Source organism: Athene noctua, chromosome Z, assembly GCF_965140245.1.
Source record: "Athene noctua chromosome Z, bAthNoc1.hap1.1, whole genome shotgun sequence".
NCBI lineage: Eukaryota > Metazoa > Chordata > Aves > Strigiformes > Strigidae > Athene > Athene noctua.
The window spans coordinates 25,808,829-25,833,770 of NC_134077.1; the positions used below are offsets into that span (position 1 = coordinate 25,808,829).

A 24,942-nucleotide genomic window follows, 5' to 3' on the forward strand; every position below is an offset into this window, starting at 1 on the left:
GAGGGGACAGGCGTCACCCGGCAGCCGCGGCCGAGGGCGGGCCAGACGGCGCTGGGACAGCGGCCCGCGAACGGCGGCCACGGCGACGGAGCGAGCCCCGCCACCCGCCCCCCCGCGGCACGGCGCGGCCCGGCAGCAAGGGACGGCCTCGGCCCTGCCCCCTCCCCGCAGCTCCAGTGCTTCCGGCGCCCGCGGACGTCACCTGCCCCGCCCCTGCGGCCCCTGCGGCGCCTGCGCATTGCGGCTGGCGCCTGCGCGCGGGCCGGCGGCCGCCGTGCCCTCGGGCTCCCCCTGGGTAATGGCGGCCGGCCGGAGGGGCGCCGGCCGTGGGGAAGGTGGGCCGCGCCGCGCCTGAGCTCTCGCACCCCTTCCCTGGCAGCTTTTCCCTCGCAGGGGCGCCGGGCCGTGCCAACTCCCCCGCTCCGGCATGGAGGAGAAATACAGCGGGCAGGCTTTGGCCGGCGGCGGCGTGCTGGGGCCCGTGGATGTACCCAGCGCACGGTAACGGCGGCGGGAGGGGGGAGCGGCCGCTCCGCTGGGTGAGGGAAGCCTCGGGCGAGCCCCGCCGACGGGGGCTTCCCATCGCCGTCCCTCCTTCTGAGGGGGAAGCGGGTATCGCTCTTCAGCGTTACGGAGGCGATGGGGTGCGGCGGCCTGCTCCGTGTTAGGCGCAGGGCCGCCGGGGACCGGGAGGGATCGGCGACGGGTCCAGCACCAGGGCTGCGGCGGAGCCCAGCGACAGCAGGACCTGGCTCGGGGGCCCGGGGCGCGGTGGGGCGTGGTCCTGAGATAACCCGGGGTGCGGCGGGACCTGAACCTGGGTCGCGGGGTGCGGCGAGTCCCAGGTTCCGGGGCTCAGGGTAGCCCAGGGTGCCTCGGGACCTGGCTCCGGGATGGCCCGGGGTGCATCGGGACCTGGCTATGGTGTTTAGGGTGGCCAGGGGTGCAGCGGAGGTGGATCTGGGGGTCACGGTGGCCTGGAGTGCAGCGGGACCTGCCTCCGGGACTCAGGTTGCCCCGGGTGCAGCAGAACATAGCTCCGGGGCTCAGAGTGGCGGGTCCCTGACCCCAGAGTGACACGGGAGGGTCCGGGGTGTAGCAGAACCTCCATATGGGGCTCGGGGTGACCCGGGGTGGATGGCCTGCGGTGGAAGCTGGATCCTGGGACTGGGGTGGCCCGGAGTACCTCGGGCCTGGCTCTGGGATGACACAGGACGGCCCGGGGTGCGGCAGGGAGTGGATGTGGGACTTGGGGTGTCCCGGAGTGTGGAAGGACCTGCTTCAGGGGATCAGAGTGGCCCAGGGTACAACACGACGTGGATCAGGGGCTCGGGGTGCCCTCTGGGGGGGCATCGGGTCCCTGGTTTCGAGATGGCCCGAGGTGGCCCAGGGTGTGGTGGGACCTGGATATGGGGCTTACCGTGGCCTGAGGTTTGGTGGGTTCCTGGCTCCGGGGTGACACGGGATGGTCCGGGGTGTAGCAGGACCTCGTTCCGGGGCTCGGGGTGGCACGGGGTGTTACGGGACCTGACTGTGGAGTTCGAGGTGGCCAGGGGTACAGCAGCACCTGGATCTGGGATTGCGTGAGGTGTGGTGGGACCTGAATCTGAGGGTCACGGTGTCCCGGGAGGGGTGGGGCCCGAGGTCCAGCATGTCCCTTGCTCCGGGGCTCTTGGTAGCCCCGGGGTGCAGCAGGACCTGAATCAGGGGCTTGGGGTGGCCCGGGGTTGGGGGGATCCCAGGCCCAGCTGGCCTTGCTGCAGGGAGCAGCGGGATGTGGTTCCTGGGCCCGTGGTGGGACTCAGCTCCTGGCTTGCCTGGCTCCAGCATATGACGTGGCCTGGGCCCGGGGTGGCTTGCCTCCCCGTTTAGACAAGTCCCAGACTGGAGTGCAGAGGGGCCCAGAGGGCAGCAGGACCTGTCTCTGGGTTGTGGTGGGATCTCTGTCCAGGGTCTGGGGTGGCCTGGACCTGGGGTGTAGTGGGTGCGGGACCCACACCTGATGTGGCCTGTCTCTGGGGTGCGGTGGGACCTGTGCCCAGACATCTGTGGCAGCATGTGTGTGGTCACAGTTGCAGACTGCCCTCTCTCCTTTTGCAGGTTGACTCGGTACATTGTACTGCTGTGCTTCACCAAGTTCTTGAAAGCTGTGGGGCTCTTTGAGTCCTATGATCTTCTGAAAGCAGTCCACCTCGTGCAGTTTATCTTTATAGTGCAGCTGGGGTGAGTGTGCAGGGGGCGAAGCCTTATCCACTGGATTTATGACACACTTTGTCTATGGTGTTCTTTGTTAGTGTCAAAATTATACCCTGCATTATATTATTATTGATCAGTTGAAGACGAGAAAGCATGAGTGGATCCAGGAAATACTCTGTAGTAGTGTTTTTCCTTCATATCTTTGCTCACCATGATTTCAGAATCATAAAATATTTCAAGTTGAAAGGGATCCATGAGGATCATTGAGTCCAACTCCCTGCTCCTCACAGGACTACCTAAACTAAATCATATGACTAAGAGCATCATCCAGATGCTACTTGAACTCTGACAGGCTTGGGGCTGTGACCACTTCCCTGGGGAGCCTGTTCTGATGACTGACCACCCTCTCTCTCTATGAAGAACCTTTTCCTTATGCCCAACCCAAAGTTCCCCTGGCACAACTTCATCCCATCTCCTCATGTCCTATCACTGGTCACAAGAGAGAGATCAGCACCTCTCTTTCTGCTGCCCCCCTTGAAGAAGTTGTAGGCTGCAGTGGGGTCAATCCTCAGCCTTCTCCAAGCTGAACAGGCCAAGTGACTTCAGCCGTTCCTCCTAAGTCTTGCTTTCAAGACCTTTTACCATCTTTGTTGTCCTCTTCTGGACACACTCTACCAGTTTGATGTCCTTCTTATATTTAGGCACCCCAAAGTGCACACAGTAGTCGAGGTGGGGCTGTACCAGTGCAGTGTTGAGGGGGACAATCACCTCTCTGGACTGGATGGCTATGCTGTGCTTGATGCACCCCAGGACATGTCTGGCCCAGATCTCTTTCTGCAGGGCTTCTCTCCAGCCTCTCATCCCCCAATTTGTACATAAGACCAGGAGCACCCCATCCCCAGGTGAAGAATCTGGCACTTGCTCTTGTTAAATTTCATATGGCTTGTGATTGCACAGCTCTATCCACATCTCTCTGTAGGACTACTCTACCCCTGTGAAACTCGTGGTTTTGTTAACTTAAAACTGATCATTGTATGACACTACTTATCATAGGAGAATCAGGCGTGTCCAGATTTTCTTAAGAAAGGTATAGAAGACAAGCTCTTTTCCTACAATGTGTGTTCCTGTAGTGCTTGTGAGCTTCAATTGTTATTTTTTCATCGATGGAGAACTGAAGTAGAAACTGAGAGCAAATAGACAGAAACAACTTTTGCAGACACAATCCTGCTTCATGTTTACCTGATACGACATGGAGGAGCATTTCTGTGACAAACTTGGCAGAGTTGGAACCTTATTTTTCCCCTTTGTTTCAAATTTGTTTATATTTCTGGGCTTATCACTTGGCATGTTACCAAGCAGCATATTGGTTTTTTCCCCATCACTTACTGTCGATCCCAGTTGAGGAAGATGCATACTGTTTCTTACCATTTCTAACAAGACCGTATTTGGCATTCTGTATATGAATAAGGCTTTGGGTGTATGTATACTGTTAATAAAAAACATAGTATTATTTCTCCTCATAACTTCTGAGATCAGTTATTTGTATTTTTGTAGATCAAGGTAAACATCTCATTAGATGTTCTCTGGAGAACTTGCATTTAAAATTGGCCAGAACTGAAGTTAACTTTTCATCAGCTTTGTACTGGTATCTAACACATGTAAAGCAGCAGGGGAAATAAAACCAGTAAGTGTGGCCTTTTAATGAAAAATGTAGAAAAAGCTGTTTTGTGAACTGAGCCTGATGCGAAAGACCTAGTTAGAGCTGGTTTGAATAAAAAAAATTACTGCTAATACACTAATGGAGAAAACTTCCTTCTTTTAACAGATCTGCATCTTTTATGCTTTTGTTTCAAAAGCCATTTTCTTCTGGAAAAGTGGTAACCAAGCGTCAGGTGAGTTGATGTATATAATTGTGATTCACATCTTTGTAGACATTCTTGACAATGTGGCTCTTGTCAAAAATGAAAGGAGAACAAAGGCTGAACAAATGTTGAAGTGCTCCAGTGATATCACCCATGCCAAAAGAGTGGATTTGTGTGGTGTGTTGTGATGAGGGGCTCGTCTATGCACATCAGACCTGTGTTTAGTTCCCAGTATCCCAAGATAGCCAAGTAGGGCCAGGTTGGAACCTGCTGTTTTGAGAAATAGATTTTCTTCACCTGCTCCATATTCACTTTGTTTTATGTAGTTGTGTGCACAAAAAATTGATCCACGCACAATGTAATCGGTGTATGTACTAAGTAGAAAGAATCTGAAGGATAGCCTCAGAAGTGTTCCTAATGTCAACTGCTTTCATGATTATATACGTATGGCAGAATTTTGAAGTATGAACAGGAATAAATTCCATCACTGACTTGTGTTGGGAAAAATCTGTCCATTTATGGGTTTTTTATTGCTAAAAATTTTTAAATTCTGCATTTTGAGCATGTGGTGTTTGTCACAGGCAGTTTGCCTTGTTTAATGTATTTCCAAAATGAATGACTTCTCTTCAAAAACTTGCCTTTACAGATAATAATGTATTGAATAGATGAATTATAACTGCTTCCTGAAGAAAGAATTTAACACATACACGTATATTTGTAGACTTAAGGTCTTAGGCTCTTTATCTTGGATGTCTTATCTAGTTCTATATATTTTTATCAGAAATATACAATAGATAACAGAATAAACAGCATCTTTGACAGGTAAATGGATTTTTTTCAGTGTTTTTTGCAGACTTTTTGTTAAAGACATCTCTTAGGTACGCTGTGTTTTTTAAGGTTTATCTAATTCCTAATTGATATAACCTTCCAATAAATTTGACAGGTATTGTCATATTATTAGAATAGCCTGGGGGAGGGAGGAAATGTGGTAGTTAAGGTCTGGCGCTCGGAAGATACCGCGTTGTACGGGAAGATAAGACGTAGGCAGACGGATGTGACATCATAAACCCAGGGTATAAAAAGCAGTGTTACACAATAATAAATGCCATTTGCCATCCATCACATTGATGTCTGTGTGCAGATGGACCGAGCGGCCTGGGGTTGGCTGCCGTGTTGTTTTCCCCTGAGCCAGGTCGTTAAGCATCATTAGGCAACAAGACTATACTACAGAATTTAGTACTGTGGTAGAAAAGAAATAAATAGTTCTGATTCATAGTATGTCCAAACAAACCTTAGTTGCCTGACAGAGTAGTAAAGGTAATCATGCTATGAATTTTGCAGAACTTGCAGAGGATATGTTTTCCCCTCTATCTCTACAGTTACTGTGAGAATGCTAATAATGGGGTGTTTATTTTGAAACTGTGGAGAAAATTATAATGAAATATCTTTCTTTTGTAGTGGATCAAAATTTTTAAGCATGCTGTTGTGGGATGTATCATTTCACTCTTGTGGTTTTTTGGCCTTACTCTTTGTGGACCACTGAGGTAAATACATACTTACTGTAAAGAATGTTTTCTCTTTTTAAGCTAATTTTTGTGATCTTTCCCTGTCTTGCTCCTTTGTCTTTTGTTTTGTGTCCATTAGCCCATGATGCCAGCCTCTGGCTTTATTTTTAAAATTTTAAATGGATCTTTGTGCTTTTTCCTATGAACTCCGTTGTGCTTTGAAAAAGCTACCTATAATTTTCTGTAGAACTTGTAATTTTCTTCATTCATTCTTCAACAAGATGCCAGTGAAGTTCTTGATAGTGCTTTAACTATTGATGTGAGTGATACAAGATCACTGACTGTGACTTTCATGCTTTCTCTAGTGTCATTAATGTAACCCAAATTGTTTATTTAACTGTTTGAAGTCCATAGCTTGACAGCTAGTGATAGCAGCTTGTATTCCTCTGCCAGTTGACTATAGAATCAGTTTCTGCATTTGTCACAGGGCACTGCTTTATCTGGTCATATGCCTGTGCTGTGTTGTAACTGGGTAGCATTAAGTGCATATACTCAGAGTAAGATCAGTTGTGGTGTTTGTTAGCAGTACTGATTGAGTAACTATAAGAGAGTAACATTAGACTTCCAAAAATTGCGGTTAATATATTAGTGTTGTGATTTTAACTCCAGCCAGCAACTAAGCCCCACCCAGCTGCTCACTCACTCCCCTCTGGTAGGATACGAGAGAGAATCTGAAGGGTGAAAGTGAGAATATTCATGGGTTGAGATAAAGACAGTTTAATAGGTAAATCAAAAACCATGCACACAAGCAAAGCAAAACAAGGAATTCGTTCACCACTTCCCATTGGCAGGCAGATGTTCAGGCATCTCCAGGAAAGCAGGGCTCCATCACGCCTAATGGTTGCTTGAGAAGACAAAACACCATCACTCTGAACATCCCTCCCTTCCTGCTTCTTCCCCCAGCTTTATATGCAGAGCACAATGCCATATGGTATGGAATATCCCTTGGTCAGTTGAGATCAGCTGTCCCAGCTGTGTCCCCTCTTAACTTCTGGTGCACCCCCAGTCAACTCACTGGTGGGATGGGGTGAGAAGCAGAAAAGACTTTGACTCTGAGTAAGCACTGCTCAGCAATAACGAAAACATCCCTCTATTATCAACACTGTTTCCAGTAAAAATCTGAAACGTAGCCCCCTACCAGCTACTATGAAGAAAATTAGCTCTATCCCAGCCAAAACCAGCACAATTAAAAAGCATCTTTCATTAGAGAGAGGAAGGTAAAGCCTTAAACCATACATTTTATGAAGTTGGAAGTTTTATCCTTTACACAGCTGTAGGCATACCTGAGAATGATAGGATTTCTCAGTAGTGTAGTGACTTCCTGGATGATGGCATTCTTCCCAAACAGAACCAGTAACAGGGGCCCTAGCAGGTTGTATTGCTATGTGGAGAACAGCAAAAGCATTTGGTAAACTTGACAGCAATTATTACTTTCATGTTCTGCTCTGGAAAGCTGTCAGTATAGCTTGTTAGTCAGCCTTTGCTATCTGAAGGAGATACCTCACTGACATCTCAATAAACAGGGTGTAATAGAATAGAACAGGACCTCTTTTTTTCTGAGAGCCAGAAACTTTGGTTTAGATAAGTTATTGTAATGGAATAATAATTCCGTCTTGAGCAAGTTAGTATCTTCTTGTGTTCCTACATTATAAAGCAATCTATAAATGAATAATTTTCATCTGTTTCCTGGGTTATGAAGCTTTTTGTTTTGTGATATGCTTTGCTGTCCACAGCTAGCTCTATTGCTGGTGAAGGCAAAGAGATTTTCATTTGTCTTTTGAATTGTTTGAATTTGCTCTTGAAATTACAGGATAAATCTTTGACTGCTGTGACATTGTTTTTGCTGAAAGAGTATGTATCAAGCTTGCGAGGTAAACTTGTAAGTGGACATAAGTCTTTATTTCACTTTTTTATAGGACATTGTTGCTGTTTGAGCACAGTGATGTGGTTGTGCTGTCACTCCTTAGTGTCTTGTTCACAAGCTCAGGTGGAGGACCAGCAAAGGTATTTAATTTATTTTACCAAATGTAAAAGATACTGGATGCTATAAATACAATTACTTCTTTACCCGGAACTGTTTCAGACCTGTGTTCATAGAAAATGGTTATTTTTAAATTTAATTAGTGGTGAAATTATAAGAGATACTACTTGAAATAATAAATATGACATTAAGAGAGAAACAGCAAGTGAAGCTGTTAGACATCCATGGCAGATACCTGAGAATTTTTTCTGTTAGTAGGTGGAAAAGAACCTGGAGAATGATTTTTGCACCTAAGCATTCTTTGTAAAGGGATTTTGGGTTCAAACAGACAAAAGGACGTATGTGCATATAGTGGTCCTGGTCTTCAGGCACTGAAATCCAGCAATACAGTCTCCGGGCCCAGCCTCTTCAATGTCTGTAGCTTTTCACATATTTTGTTTTTTTCTGCCAAAATATTCTTTAAGTACTTCAATGTCTGCATGAGCCTATACATGCTGAATGGGCCCAGGCTTTCATTTAATCAAAGATCTGTACTTGAGACACCCTTTGCCTAAGTCCCATTGCACACAGTTTCACAAGATGTTCTTTAACTATGCCTCGTCAGCCCTAAATGGAATGAGCTCATCCCAGCACCTAGCAGTCTTGGCCACTTTAACGCAAAACCAGTGACAGCTGGATGAACGTACTTTATGATGTTACATACCTGAGGCTAGAGTACTTGCTGTGTAAGAGAAAGTCTGGCTTTGGTGACCCTCAGGCTGGCAGTTTTGAAATCTCTGTCTCATAACTGTTGCTGGAGTTCCCTGATCACTTTTAGGCTGGCCTTAGAGTGAATAGCACAGTTGTCTGCTCTGATGCCCTATACCCACCGCCCTCAAATTGAGATGCTTAGGGCATCCAACATGAAGCTCTTCATCTAGAAGACAAATATTTTTCTTCAGCCAGCCACCCAAAGGGTAGATGTAGAGCTTCAGAGGGGTTCTTTATCATTCTGTATCTTAGTGGGCCATGCTTGGCTGTTAAGCTGCATGTCTAAGGCAGCAGAAACAAGGGAGTGATGGCCCTGTCCTCTGAATGTTTCAGCTTTATGAAGTGAACTGTGGCAAAGAGAAGTCAGCTGACTTCCCAAAACAAGAACATGATAGCTATATTTGGCTTTGCAAGATGAATTGTGATAGTATTTTTTAGCTGTGGAGCTCAGCGTCTTGCCAAGATGATGAATAGCAAAATTACAGTGTCTTAAGTCAGGGTGGTGAAAAGCTCTGGCTGCTGGGAATTCATAGCTACCTTTGTCCCTTCTCCACAAAAGCACTGCAGGGCTCTGCTTTCTCAGAGCTCTTGCACAGTGCCCTAGCCCTTACCTCCCCTGAGACAAAATTCTAGTTTGTCCACTAGATACTATTTATAGCTCCTTGATGCTACAAAAGAATAAATCATCAGGCTTATGTAGCAGTGCATTCTGGCAGGCAGAAACACACCATGAAGAAAGAAGCAACCACACTTGAAGTTCATAAGAAACAGGCTTCTAGCTTGTTACAGTGGTGATTTGCCCTGAATTATCTGGTAAATCTGAAAACTGGAATAAATATAAAATTATATAGTCAAGGTCACTTTTTAAAAGAAAATGGTTTTTTCCTCATGTTTTTCTTACTGAACTAAAATGTGCTTAACTGATCAGGAAGGAGCGAGGAAGGGGACTGATTTCCTGAATTTTTTTACATCAATCTGGTACAGCACATTATAAAAATATTTGGGGTTTTTTGTTGTTTTGTTTTGTGTTTTTTTTTTTTACAGACAAGAGGTGCTGCATTTTTCATCGTAGCTGTCGTCTGTTTACTGCTTTTTGATAATGATGACCTCATGGCTAAAATAGCAGAACACCGTATCCTTTCTTGCTATGTGTAGAATCAAGTGCCTATTATTACTGGAGTAGAGAGATTGTGGAGCTGAGTGCACTGAATTAAATATGCTTGTATTTTTCTTGATAGGAGTCTTACCTTTTGAGAGTATTATAGCAGAAGATTTTACTTTTACATCTAAATACTGGTATTTACAGCTGAATGAATGGCATTGCTTGCTTCAATAACTTAGAACACAGCTATAGATTTCAAGTTGTACTTAAAGGCTCCCTGCCCATTTGCACATATCAGACCACTTAAGATTGCTAGAAGCTTTTTTAGTCAGCTCTCCTAAGTGTATGCAGTAAATGGCTGACAGTCTGGCTGGCAGTCTTTTCCATGTATCCAGAAAGATTCATAGAATCACAGAATGGTTATCTAGTCTAACCCCCCGCCCTGCAATGATCAGGGACATCTTCAACTAGATAAGGTTACTCAGAGCTCTGTCCAACCTGACCTCAATTGTTTCCAGGAATGGGTCGTCTACCACTTGTGGTAGTGCAGACCCCCTGGGCTGTATTGCAATGTCAGGACCAGCTAACACTGTGCTATTGTCTTGGTTACAAGTGCAGCAAGCTAGGATCATCTGGCACTTTCTTGTGTACAAGTGTAGTGAGTTGGAACTAGGTGCTCCCTAACCATACCTGGAACTCCTGTTGCCTAGGAGCTATTTCTATAACTCCTGTAGCCTGGATCTTAGCCTGCCCTGGAAGGTACCAGTATGACCTGACAAGAATTATGGCCAATATTCTATGGCCAGAAAATCTACTGACCAAAGTCAGTCATCTTGTGATCCTATAAAGAGTGACCCTAAGTGAGACCCCTTTGAGCTGTCCAGGATCGCAGCAGGCTGTGACCCAATATATCTCTCTGATTTGAGATGCCTCTCAGAAACTCACCTGTGACACCACCTCTCTGGGCAGCCTGTTGCAGTGTTTCACGGCCCTCATTGTAAAGTCTTCCTTACATCTAGTCTGAACCTACCCTCTTCTAGTTTAAAACCGTTACCTATCGCTACAGGCCCTACTGAAAAGTCTGTCCCTATCTTTGTTGTAAACCCGCTTCAAGTGTTGAAAGGCCAAAATAAGGTCTCCCCTCAGCCTTGTCTTCTCCAGGCTGAAAACCCCAGCCTGTCCTCACAGGAGAAGTGTTCCATCTCTCTGATCATTTTTGTGGCCACCTCTGGACCTGGTCCAACAGGTCCATGTCTTTGTGTGCTGAGGACTGCAGATCTGGATGCAGTGCTCCAGGTGGGGTCTGAGCAGAGTAGAGGGGCAGAATCACCTCCCTTGACCTGCTGGCCTTGCTTCTTTTAATGCAGGCCAGGATATAGTTGGCTTCCTGGGCTTCAGGTGCACATTACTGGCTCATGTCCTGCTTTTCATCCACCAGTACCCCCAAGTCCTTCTCCACAGGGCTGCCCTCAATCCCTTCATACCCCAGCCTGTATTGATAACAGGGCTTGCCACGACCCAGAAGCAGGAACTTCATGAGGTTCACATGGGCCCACTTCTTGTGCCAAGCCCCTCCAGATGATATCCCATTCCTCAGGCATATCAACCACACCACTCAGCTTGGTGTTACCTGAAAAGTTGCTGAGGGTGCACTCGTTCCTACTGTCTCTGTCATTGATGAAGATATGTGGTACTGATCCCAGTACAGACCCCTGAGGGACACCACTCTCCACTGATTTCCACCTGGACAGTGGGCTGTTGACCACTTCCCTGTGGATGCGACTATCAAGCCAATTCCTCACCCATTGAACAGGCCACCCATCAAATCCATGTCTCTCCAATTTAGAGAGAAGGATGTTGTCAGGGACCATGCCAAAGGCCTTACAGAAGCCCAGATAGATGACATCTGTAGCTCTTCCTTGTCCACTGATGTAGTCATTCCATCACAGAAGGCCACTAGGTTGGTCAGGCAGGACTTGCCCCTGGTGAAGCCATGCTGGCTGTCTCAAATCACCTCCCTGTCCTCCATGTGCCTCAGCACAGCTTCTAGGAGGATCTGTTCCATGGTCTTCCCAAGCCCAGAGGTGAGGCTGACAGGCCAGTAGTTCCCAGAGTCCTCCTTTCTGCCCTTTTTAAAAATGGATGCAGTGTTTCCCTTTTCCAGTCACTGGGGAATTCACCTGACTGCAGTGACTTTTCAGATATCATGGAGAGTGGCTTAAAGATTGTCTTGCTTTTGCAAATGTGGTCATCTTAGATCATCTGCTAGGCTGAAAAGTGATGTGAAGTAGCCTGCAGTAACTCCCAACAACAGTGGACTTTAAGCTGTAAATGGAAGCTAGCTAGCATGCTTTCAAAGCCACTGAGTAAATGGGAAGGGATTCTGAAGTAAGTTTTCAACGGGTTGTCTCATCATAGTGAAGCGTGCTGGCAAAAAGTGGTACGTTAAGGGTGGGCAGTAAAAACAAGCAATGTGCAAGTAAACTTTCTTAAGGAAGGATGAAAGCATGGAATTCAGATGCAAATGCTATATCCAGGAATAGTATCAATTAATCCACTGAGCTTTCGGTGAGTAAATTCATTGTGCCCTCTAACAGTTTTCCAAAAGTTGTCATTATTTTTATACTTGCTGCATTGTGTTTGTCAGTTACTCTTTGTTTTCTAAAGTTTAAACACATAGAAACTGGGAAGATATAGGTCATATTTTAGACACCTTATGGGTTTAGTGCTGTTAGTGAAAATAGACCTAATATTTAATGCTGTTGAGTATATTTTTGAAGTCTGATTGCCAGAGTTAATATAAACCCTGAATCATGACTGCTGTGCAGTATTTAATAGTGACTGTGTTCTCATGTTTTAAAATACTCTTCCCCTCCCCATATTTTTAACTATTTACTTTCTGTGGAAATATTTTCATCTTTCCTAGATTTTAAGAACCTTTACAAACCTTAAAGCTCAGTTTGCTTGTTTCTGCTTAATGTGGTTTTCTGCTACCTCTACCTGTTCTTTGTTTTTTTAAAAAAAAATCAAGTGAAACTCTTCCTTAATTTTTTTATTTAGCTGAAGGGCATCATGACAGTGCTCTTACCCATGTTCTGTATACAATCATTGCTTTCTTGGGTGTTGCAGATCACAAGGTAAATAACTTGTATTTTAGTAGGTTAATATTTATCCTAAGTTTTGTAGGTAAGAATTTCACCAGCTCAGAGCTAATCCAAGCCTAAATCAAAACCAAAAAGTTCAACATCCCCACCCCATATTGGACCTGAACTAGCATGTAATATTTACATCATGATTGAATATGATCAGCTTCAATACAGCAAGCCAAAGCATACAATATTCAACTTCTATAGTTGATAAGGACTTTGCTGTACTGTGTAACCTAAAAAGTCTCATTAAAATTATCTTGAAGTATTCTGTCATCCATGTCTGGATGTTTATAGTGCTTTACATACAAGCCATTTCTTGCTCACTTTTAGCATCTGTGTTTTGTTGCTGCTTCTTTATCTTTCCTCAGTCTTTTGTTTACATTAGATGCTTGTATTTGAAGACACAGATTCTGATATTGTCAATAGTCCCATTATAATTGGCATGAATAACTGAGTAGCGAAGTCTTACTGTACGGGATTGACCTGACTGACTGAGTTGTTCTGTTAGCTTAGTCTTGTACTGTGGCTGCATTGAGGACTAAACCAGGAAAAAAAGTATGGAGCAGCTGAGAGAGTATTAATATAAAAATAAGTCAAATGTTAGACTGCTTAACTGTGTGCAAAGCAAGTGTGATCTAAGGGAGGTGAGATGATGTGTGTGTACCTTGTGATTAATTTATAGACAAATTTTGAAAAAAATATTGTGAAGAAATACAGTGTGATTAAATATAAGTGAATTAAAAGGTTAAGAAAGACTTAGAGGCCAAGCCTTGACACTTTTGGGGTTTACTGACAACACTTACTTAATAATGGAAGATGGGAAACTGAGTTTTTCGTGATCTCTCTTTTCCCTCATATGCTGTTCAGGATCAATTCACTTCTGCTGCATACCAGTGAACACTACAGAGAGTTTTAAGCTTCAAGTCATCTTAGGCTGTTGTGAATAGTGCTGAGGTATAACCATGTATGCTATGTTACTTTTTTAACTAGAGTAACAATTAACAGGAAACATCCTGTCTTTGGCTTTTGTTGATAAGGAAAACACATTAATCTTTTTTCATGTAAGTGTCACTTTGTCTGGAGTGAGGTATTTGGCTCTTAAGAAATGCTAACAGAATCCCTCTGTGTTTCCAGGGAGGAGTACTGCTTCTGGTACTGGCACTGTGCTGTAAGGTTGGTTTTCACATGGCTTCCCGAAAACTATCTGTAGATGTAGGTGGAGCCAAGCGTCTTCAAGCTTTGTCTCATATTGTTTCCGTCCTTCTGTTGTGCCCATGGGTTATTGTCCTCTCTCTGACAACAGAGGTAAGATAGCAAGAACAAAAATAAATTATTTTTTGTAGTGCTTCTGCTTGTGAAATGCAATTTAAATCTTTCCTTTAAAATACATTTAAAATTACCAGAGTTTCCATCTTTACTTTTTGTAGTAAGCTCTGTTTAAAATTTTTCTTCTATACTTTGATGTACATCTGTGTGATGCCTTAATTTCCTCTGTGATAATTTTATTTCGTCTTTCTAGCTCAGGTATTGTATCCTGGATTCATATATAACATTACACAAGTATTAATGACTATAAATACAGGACTTTTCTATTCCTGAGGAGTAGATTATTGTAATTTAAAGACATGTTTGCTATGCCTGCATGCTTTGGAAGAGTAGACCGTTGCAAACATGGCATTGCATGTGAAAGTATCTAGAATAAGGAGCTGTAGTGTGCATATTAGTTATATGTGTCTTTCCATAGCTGGAATGTTGGTGTTATGTGATACACTGAAAGTATAAAAGTATTTATGTTTGGATCGATTGGTGAAAAATTTAAATAGAAGTGAACTAGTCTTTATGCTGTATATACAACTGCATGTAATGGTGAACAGACCTGTTTGAAATGTTTTTTTTGTTGCAGAGTAAAGTAGAATCTTGGTCTTCTCTCATCATGCCTTTCATAACAGTCATCTTTTTTGTTGTGATCCTGGATTTCTACGTGGAGTCCATATGCTCTGTCAAAATGGAAGCTTCCACATGTGCTCGATACGGATCCTTTCTTATTTTTATTAGTGCATTGCTTTTCGGCAACTTTTGGACACATCCAATAACAGACCAGCTTCGAGCTATGAACAAGCCACCACACCACGAAAGCACAGAGCATGTTCTTTCTGGAGGGGTGGTAGTGAGTGCTGTCTTCTTCATTCTGTGTACGTAATCTTATTTATCTTTTAATAAATTTTTGTGTAACTGAGAAACCAATCAGAAAACGGATGTGTGGAGAATTGTTTTGGATGAGCTTTTATGGATCCTTTTGAGTAAAAAAGGCTTGTAACTTTGTGCTCTTTTACTGTTTGTCTACCAAAAAAAGAGAATGTAACAGATCTGTTGTAGAAGTAATAATCTAATCTTACATAGCAATGAAATCTAATTATAAACCTCAAGATGAAGTTGACAATCACTTTGCTGCCTGCAGATTTTATGTAAACTTTGATTGCTGATAAAATACATTATGAAATAGCTTACAAACAGCAACAAAAACTTCAATGCTTTCCTTGCAGCTGCCAATATCCTGTCATCCCCCTCCAGGAAAGGGCAGAAGGGTACCCTTATTGGCTATTCCCCTGAAGGCACTCCTCTCTATAACTTCATGGGTGATGCATTACAGCAGAGCTCTCAGTCATTACCCCGGTTTATTAAGGAGTCACTGAAACAAATCCTTGAGGAGTATGATTCTAGGCAGATCTTCTATTTCTTGTGCCTAAATCTGGTAAGTGCATGGATTGTGTTTCTTTCAAACCCAGTCACAGTACATACATAATACAGGAAGAAGAGTTATTCTTTAAAAGGTTCCCATGATTGATTGTTTTTAAACTGACCCTTGATAGAATGCTTTCATTAGATGGAATGTTAAAATAGAATATTGTTATGCCAATCTCACAGTAAGTGGCATGTCATTTTGGTTTGTTGTCACGGTGTAGCACTGGTTCTACGTGTGACTGTTATACCAGTAAGTAAATACCTTGATCTTAAACATACCACTAGACAAGTATCTCAATGATACAAGCAGATGAGCTGAAACTAGCAAGACCTTCAAGGATGGGGACAACAAAATATTAAATGTGGAATTGATTAGTGTTATTTTTGAGAAGACTGGTTTTAATTCGAGTTTGTCTCTTTCTCAAATATGAAAAGATTATGCAGTAAGCAAGGTTGCTACAACCTGATTTGTAAAGATGTCTTTGTTCTTTGGCTATTATCCAAGAAAATAGGGGGAGAAACTTGAAGTATCCATGGTAACTTTGAGGAATACCGTTATGGAATATGAAAGATAGAAAATAAACTGTATAGACAGACCAGTTAATAATAGTAAATCATAGAGGGAAAATGTATGTATTAAAAATGTTTTCTTGTGTACTCTTCTCAAAATTAATTCCTAAGATCTAAACAGCTAGTTGGTGAAGAACATTTTTACGGAACAGATGTATAGCCAGCACTGCTTTTACACTAATAATAGATCAGATCAAAGTTGTTACATTGTTTAATGACAAAATGGTTAAAATCTTGTCTGCAAAACATAAGTTTTCATTTAGAATTTTAAAGTAAAATTTACTCCTGTAGAGGGTTGTCCTCTTAGGTCTAAGACTTTTGAGATGGTAGGTTCAAAAAAGTCTCTTCATAGACTTGGCACGGATCACTTCCATTTCGTTGGAAGAGAGAGAAAATGGTCTAGAAATACTTTGAACAATACCTTTGAAAACCATCAAGTGTCCAGTGAAAAGAGTTTCCTCCTAACTACCAAGACATTAAATTACAAGTTAATCTTCAAGCTAAAATTCAAACTCTTTTCATTTTAGGCTTTCACTTTTGTGGAGCTTTTTTATGGAGTATGGACCAATAGCCTTGGTCTTATATCTGATGGATTTCACATGCTTTTTGATTGTTCTGCATTAGTGATGGGGCTTTTTGCAGCCCTGATGACAAGATGGAAAGCAACTCGCATATTTTCCTATGGGTATGTATGTTAGGTTCTTTAAGGACTATCCAAAAATTATTCTACTTGCTCATTTTCAAAGTGTCCTGCTATAAAGATATGTTTGGCATGTTTTAATGGTGCATGCTTCTTTGGGTTTCTGTTCCATTTGTGTTCATGCAAAAATATTTGTTGAAAGTTAAGTGTTTATATGAGGATTTCAATTCTGCTGACATAATCAAAATTTGTGTAGTTAAATTGCACAGCAGTTTAGCAGTTTGAAGCTCTAAATGCGTAGTGTATATATATAAAATATACTTACATTATTATGGCTTTATACTATTGATGTTTGGACAGGTGCAAATTAGCTACCTCTGGGTCAGAAGTAAATAACCCAGAAATTAACGCATGATTTTGTGGCGTTGAGGAAAAAAAGCAATCTTAATGATTTATTAAATGTATCGTAGCTTTATTTGTTAGACCTTTGAAATTTTTTCAGAGTACCTGTTCTTCACTCTCAAACATACATATGTTTGCTTTCAGGTATGGACGTGTAGAAATTCTCTCAGGATTTATTAATGGCCTCTTTTTGATGGTAATTGCTTTCTTTGTCTTCATTGAATCAGTGGCCAGACTAGTGGATCCTCCAGACATAGATACAAATATGCTAACTGTAAGTTTTGTCATTCTGCTTGAATATTGTTTGGCAGTTAATAGTTCATTTATGTTTGTTTTAATTTTTAAAAAAAAAAAAAAAAAAAAAAAAGGAAACTAAAATTGCATGCTCAAGATCTAAACTGCCTTGACTTTTTAACACACTCTAATTTTAAAATCCAAACTACATCTGGTTTTAAAATACAAAAATATTTAGGGGCGAATATAACTTAAGCAGTTAAATTGAATTTTTTTCTAAGATGTTACAACTCTAATCTTTTTAGATGATGGTCCTCTACAATAAAAAATAGTAAGGAAATAATTTGTACAAGACTAAATTTGGTCCTTATGTATTCCAGTGTCAGTTATTACAGAAAAGATTTTGTATTTGTCCCTGAGAAACCTCAGAAATCAGCCAGAATTCATAACATTATGCTGAGTGTGTTACTATGGCATAAACAATCATGAAGCTGTGCATAGCCAATCTTAACTACACCTGTGTGTCTCTACCTGCCACATCCTATTCAGGGGCTTCCCACTTAAATTTTCAAGCTTCCATCCCTTTCTTTCAAATGCAGTAGTTCATTTTCCTCAAACTAAATTTTTATTATGAAATTCTGCAAATCCAAGCCTGCCTTTATAACATTTCCAACTTCACTTGCTTTTGCTCAAACATGCGCATGAATTTGTGCTCTCCTGCTCTCTTCAGAGAAAGATTTTTATGCAGGCACAATTAGAAATGTGCATTGCTGGAATCTAGGCCTGATTATTTTTTTTTCTTTTTAATCTTCAATATTTGCCCCATTTTCACTATTGATTTTGTTTCTTGAGACAGCAGGGGTTACCCCCTCTATAGGAGCACAGTCTGCATAGCCAAAGAAAGGTCTAATAACCCCCAAATAGCACTTGATTAACTCCTTTATTAACTGTAACTACTCCTATGCTTTGCTGATTTTTCAAGAGAGTAGCAAAATAGGCAGACAGATAAAAAGCATAACTCAGCCAACAAAGCAGTAGTTGCTGGCCTAAGTACAATTTTGAATGTGTGTCCTAGATCATATATATATTTTTTTTTTTTTTTTAATTTTTTTTTTTTTTACCAGTGAAAGCAGTGCCTGTATTCAAACCACTTTATTTCTTTTTCAGAGTAAATAAAATCAATCACCCCTTCTTAAAACTGAATTTGCTATCTTGTCATGGTTTCTGGATGCTGGGTTTTGCATTTTGATGGTGGTTGTTGGGTGGGATTTTGGGGAAGTTGGAAGGAATAAAATTGGAAAACTCCTTTGAAACCAGCTTGTATATTGAAAGGAATATGATGAGGAATCCGTATCAGAATAATCCTTCTGTTGATGTTAATGCTTCCACATGATGATAAATTTTCCTTAATTAGGTGCACAGTATTTTTGATTACCATGTTCAGGAAAATAAACTTGAACACCCGGGAGGATGTAGTGAAGCTTAAAGATTTTTCTTCCTCTCACAGCCAGTCTCTGTTGGAGGGCTGATCGTAAACCTTGTTGGTATCTGTGCCTTTAGCCACGCACACTCCCATGGGGCTTCTCGGGGAGGTTGTCACTCACACGATCACAGCCATTCTCACCACGGGCACAGCCACAGCCATGGGCACAGCCATTCCCACAGTGACCATGGGCACAACCATGGACATTCCCACGGGTCTTCTGGAGGAGGCATGAATACCAACATGAGAGGCAAGTACAGATTATTGAATTGTAAATGGTATATGTGATTTGCAGCAGACTGTAGAATCAGACGCAGTACTATGCATCATTCTTAAAATTGCTCTCTGGAAGTGATCTGGCAGTCGTATAATGTGATTTGCATTGATTGGTCACTGTTTCTTCATTGATGAGTTTAACTTGAAGAAACGTAACTTGAAATGTTTCTTTGCATGGGTTTCTGAGATGTGGGTAATACCTAAGGACCAATAAAAAGCATTAATCTACAGTCTTCAGTAACATTAATAAACAATCATTGTGAATCTTATTGAATAAGCTTGAAGTCCTCATTTATAAGTTCCCAGTGGAGATGAAAAGTACAGGGTCTTTATCTATAAAGGTTACCATGCTTCTAGGTGTCACATGACAGCTGGTTGTAAAAACACTGTGGGAGGGTATAAGAGGGAGAAGAACAAACGCAAACCAGAAATCTAAAATATGCTTCTGTTTGTGATTCAGAAGATAAGGTGGAAAAGATGAAAATTTCTTTTCCAAATCTAAAATCAGAAGCTAACCAATAAGGGCAATATATATAAAATTTCAGCATAGCTACCTCTTAGAATTTTTTCCCTAGTAGTTAGAAAGTAGTTATTTATCAACTGCCTTGCTTATAAAAAAAAACTCTATAAAGGAATGAGTTTTTTGTGTAACCTTGTAAGAGCATAAGCATTTTAGTAAATAGTCTCATATTTCACTGGCTATTTTACATCCTAATTCAACTGGCTATTCTGTTGTCTGGCAATTTTATGAAGTCTGCCCATACTCTTAGCTATTTCAGTATTTTTCCAAATCCTGACACTTAACTAGCACTAATCTTACAGATTATTAGAGATTATTTTTCTGTGCCCATTGAGTGTACATTGAGAATGCTACCCACCATGAAAGCAGTAGCAGATAGGCAATCTTCATATAAATTTGGAGCAGAGTTGGCATACAAAAAACAGATGCATTAATATCTGTCCACATTAGCAGACCAGTGCATTTACACTGGTCTTTTTATCCTCTGTTACGGATCAGTGAGTCTCTCTATACAGAATTAAAAGAATATGCTGTATAGTACAAATCCCATTAACAATTTAAAGACTATTCACATTTGGTTTAATCTGCAAACACCTACCTAGATCATTGCACTGTTGAGTAAAAATGGTTTTTTACATTGATTTGTAATTAAACATCAGAAAAACGAAATGTTTTATATAATTTTGCATCAGGTTAGGCAGATAGTTGCCTCTGTTTAGCTTGAGGAGTGTTTATCGTATTTAATAAACCCAGCTGTGTTTCCACTATTGAACATATACATACATTTTAAACAGTACTGTTCAACTTAATCATTCAGTTTATTTTGTTTTCAGGTGTGTTTCTGCATGTGTTAGCAGACACCCTTGGCAGTGTTGGTGTTATCGTATCCACAATATTTATTCAGCGATTTGGATGGCTCATAGCTGATCCACTCTGCTCTCTTTTTATTGCTACCTTGATTTTTCTTAGTGTTATCCCCCTATTGAAAGATGCCTGTCAAGTGCTTTTGTTGAGGATACCTCCAGAACAGGAGAAAGATCTGCATGCTGCTTTAGAAAAGGTCAGAACTGCAATATTAAATCTTTTCATACACAAACATACAAAGCTATGACTGTTTTTAATAATTATTAAACTCAATAGTTCAGTTTGACAGCTTCCATTGTCTTAGACAACTTCTATGTGACAGGATTAGGAGCTCCACTGATTAAAGTTGGTTTGCAACTTAAAAAACCTGTAGTATTTTTTGCTTTTATGGGTAGCTCATGATTTCAGACAAGTATGGTAACAGTATGGAAAAGGTACGTAGTACTGAGAAAGTAATGTAACTTGATGTGTACAGTTCACATTACAGAATTGTATCTTGAGTCTGTCAGGTTTTCTTATCTGCCCATATCATGAAGGGCATGCTGATTCACAGTAGGTGAGATGGCAAAAAAAGTGCTGTTTTTTCTAATTTTTCATTCTAGTCCATTATCTTCCTCTCTGACGCAGTATGGTATATATTTTGAGGTACTTAGTCTTCACTTTTGGTTCATTTGAAGTTCCTGTCCAGAATAGTAGTGCAGATCTCAGTGTGGAGAACTCTCTGTCAGAGAACTAGTTTCATGTTCTTTGAAGAAGCCATCAACAAGAGGCAGCAAGGAAGGATATCTGATGAAAGAAAGAAGACTATCCTGTTGGTGTGCTGTCAATTAGTAGAGGAGGAGATGTGTTCTTGTCTGCATGAGAAAGAAAAGGATAAAGGGAAATTGGCTGGGAGAGTGAAAGTGAGATGCAGAGTGGGTTTCATTTTCTGATGAGGGAAGACAGCAATTCTGGGAGACTGAGCAATTCAGTAAAAGATCATAGGAAAAGTATTTTGAAAAGTACATCACAGTAAAACAATATGCTTTCTGTAGGTTGACCCCAGCCAGCAGCCACACATCCACACAGCAACTTGCTTGCTCCCCCCTTTACTACCACCACTGCCTGTGGGACAGGAGAGGAAAAGAAGAGCAAAACCAAGAAAAATCTGGGAACAGTATAAAGGCAGTTTAACAGATGGGGGGATGCAGTGCACTGTGTTCCACAAGCAGACTGATGCCCAGCCACTCTCCAAGCAACAGCCACCTTGAAGCCAAAAAACTCCCTTCTTTCCTCTACCCATTTTTTGCTGCTGAGCATGGCATAATATGGCATGTAATATCCCTCTGGTGGACTTGGGTCAGCCATCCCAGCTGTTTCCCCTCCCCAGTTCCTGCTCACCCCCAGCCTACTATCTGGGATAAGGGCAGACTGGGAAGAAGAGAAAGCCTTGATAGGGCCCAAGCACTATTCAGCAATAGCCAAAATATTGATGTGTTCTTGTTTAGGTAAAAATTCAAAACAGCACCTTACTGGCAACCGTGAAAGAAGTTCAGTCCACTCCAGCCAGATCCAGTACAAACATGAAATTTTTAAAAGTGATAAATTATGGGAAGATATTATGTCTCTGAATTAAGTCCAGCTGTGATAACTAAACAGCTGCTTATCCTGGACAGTGAGGTACAAATGCCCTTGAAATGGCTGAATGCCCAGCCAGCTTTCTGGTTGGTCTGTCCATTGATGTTACTGTGATCTGTACACTAATTTATTTATTTTTTTCTCACCCTGTTTAGCATTGCACTCTGCTAGGTTTTTCACTTAGTTTGACTTCTGGTTTTTAGTCTTTGATAGTAGTAGCAAGGTGACCTTCCAGTACCACATATTTCTGAATACAGCTTAGCTGGAAAAGTTGCTTTGCAATACAGCTTTGTTGCCCTGTAAAATATTTGCCACCAGTATCCACGTACATACACAAGTTTAAAGTGAGTTCTTAAATTAATTGTTGTAATGTAATTTTTTACAGATTCAAAAAATCGAGGGAGTCATATCCTACAGAGATCCTCATTTTTGGTGTCACTCTGCAAGTGTTGTGGCAGGTACAATACATGTGCAAGTGGTATCAGATGTGACAGAACAGAGAATTGTACAGCAGGTAAGATGCAAAGTTTTTAGACCTTAATGTCTTAATTTCTTACTCCGTGGCTGTTTTTAAGTTGTAGACTGAATTTTGAAGCTGATGTTTGTCATTGTTTTTGTAGCTGCTAGTTAATGTCTCAGAGCTGGTCTCTAATGCTGTATTTCCTCTTGCCTGCTAGCTTGGAATTGGTTGTATAAAGAGTTGTTTACTGAAACGTCCGCTAAAACAAAAAAAAAAGGGGGAGCACTTTTATCACTGTTGAAAGTGACACTACATCTGCTCTGAGAAAAGGAGGAGGAGGTGAATTTCGTGCTGGAAAACAGGCTGTAAACATGTCCTGGATGCTAATCGTGGATGTATGACTGGCTTACTAGTATCTGTCTGCCTTGAGTTCTTCTTTTCCTTAAAAAGATATTTATTTCCTTCTGCAAGACAGTGAGAACTACCTGTTAATGCAGAAGTTGCAAACCAGTACCCTCTGAAGCTAGTCTTTACTTTCCAGAAAATTGAATTCTTTATGATGATATTTTTTTAATCTATAGTATTTCAGAGCCAGAATACTGCAAGTTACTGTGCGATGCATACGAAGTGTAATACTAATGTTAACCATACTGTTCTATTCAGGTTACAGCGATTCTGAAAGATGCTGGTGTAAACAACCTAACTGTCCAAGTGGAAAAGGAAGCTTATTTTCAGCACATGTCTGGACTCAGTACAGGATTTCAGGATGTCCTTGCAATGACTCAGCAACTAGAATCCATGAAATACTACAAAGATGGTACTTACATAATGTGATACAAAGTTGTGGTCACCAAAGGATGTGTAAATGGTGAAGCTGTAGGATTCCAGATTCAAATTTTCATCAGGAGAACTTGCACATACATGTACAGAAACAAATGTACTATATATTTGAATTTTTTTAAGCATACTGTCTTTAATAAAATTGGATCAAGATGCTTTTATAAAGGAAATAAGATGGACTTGAATATTTGCTGTATATGTGAGAATAATGAAATCTTAAATACTGTATTTGGTGTTTATTAAACAGAAGTCTTGTAACTTGTGGATGAACACAGATATATTCCATACTTTCTCTCGTGTGGAACATCATGATTATAATTTCTTGTTAGCAGTGGGAAATGGAAATAGTTTATATTGGAATACAAACATAACTGAAAAATATTTCTCTTCTTTCAAACATAGCTGGAAGACTCTTTGAAAAAAAATTACACATTTATTATGGGGAGTAAAAAACAACCCGAGGTCCTGGGATTTGTACACTTTTGTTAGATGATAGAAATACATGGGGTTTATATACTGTCTTGGCGTACAAATTTGATTTCTAAACTTAATGCATCAGAACAAATAGATGTTACCATTTTAAATATATATGAAATTACTTTTTGAAGGAGAAAAATCCACAGGTTAACAGAAACTGGGGAGGGCAGAAATTGCAGACACTTTCCTGTTTCCTGGGAAGACTCAGAATGAACTGCCCAGTAAAATAATTTTTTTTTTTTACTTTTTATATGAATAACTGCAAATGCAATAGTTTGAAGCTTAAAGTAATTAATTGGCAAGCAACCTCAGCTAAACTTCACCTCTTCAGGATACTATTCTGTCATTTACTTGATTTTTTTCATAGTATCATAACTCAGCTGCAGTAGTACTGTAGGCAACTCTGCCTTCATGTATTACCCAAAGAAGCAGTCCAGGTTTAGAACGCTAACTGTGACAGTAGTCTGGGACTTGTCAAGTTACTGAAACAAACTATAAATTGAGACTTCTTGACTGGAAGGCGAAAGAGTGTGTTTAAGAAATAATTATGCTTGCTGGGACTGTGTCTTCAGAGGTAGTTATCCTTAAATCTGTATGCAGTCTTCCCATGCCCCCTTTTCTTCTTGTCTGAAGTCCTTACATATTTTCCTTGGAATACAGAAAATCAATACATGGTTAGAAGGCATGAGTATGTCTCATCATTCCATGTATCACAGCAGTCTTATTTTGCCATGTTGTTGTCTTCTGGTATTTAGGATCAGTGTCTGAGTATCATTATAAAGACTGGACTTGTTAGTGGAATTTGAGGATAGATCACATTCACCAGCAATGCAGTTTGAAATGTCCTTGAGCAATTCTGCTTCTCTAGGGACTGTTTATACAAACAGTGTAGTTTGTTTTGTAACTGTGAAACAAGTTTGCATTGTTACCTTCTTCCTGTGGTGTGTTAAAGCATTATCTGCACTACAGGACTGATTTGAAAAACTGTGGTCATAAAGCTTCTAGAAGTTACATTGCTTTTACATGCAGTAATGAAGTTTGACTGCACAAACCACAGTCTCTCATTTCTTGGGACAGTGCTGCAGAACCAGCAGACCTCTCAAAGCTTGATCCTGTTTTCTTCCAATTTATGCCTTTGGCAGTGGTTTTCTCACCCTGCCTCCTCCAGAAGGCTCAGGTCATGAGCCTTGAATAACAGTGCTACAATTACTA

At 41.3% G+C, this 24,942-nt stretch overlaps 1 protein-coding gene across 1 annotated transcript; it reads left to right on the plus strand.

Moving 5' to 3' along the window:
- The first annotated feature begins 270 nt into the window (after positions 1-270).
- On the plus strand, positions 271-23,511 carry SLC30A5 (solute carrier family 30 member 5). Its single transcript, XM_074931883.1, has 16 exons — positions 271-501; positions 2,101-2,223; positions 4,022-4,088; positions 5,517-5,602; positions 7,540-7,627; positions 9,399-9,486; positions 12,517-12,593; positions 13,740-13,910; positions 14,509-14,797; positions 15,149-15,357; positions 16,445-16,602; positions 17,104-17,233; positions 18,701-18,926; positions 20,306-20,532; positions 22,339-22,467; positions 23,077-23,511. The coding sequence occupies exons 1-16, from the start codon at positions 428-430 to the stop codon at positions 23,245-23,247; spliced, it is 2,313 nt and encodes a 770-aa protein (XP_074787984.1). The 5' UTR covers positions 271-427; the 3' UTR covers positions 23,248-23,511.
- Positions 23,512-24,942: the final 1,431 nt, after the last annotated feature.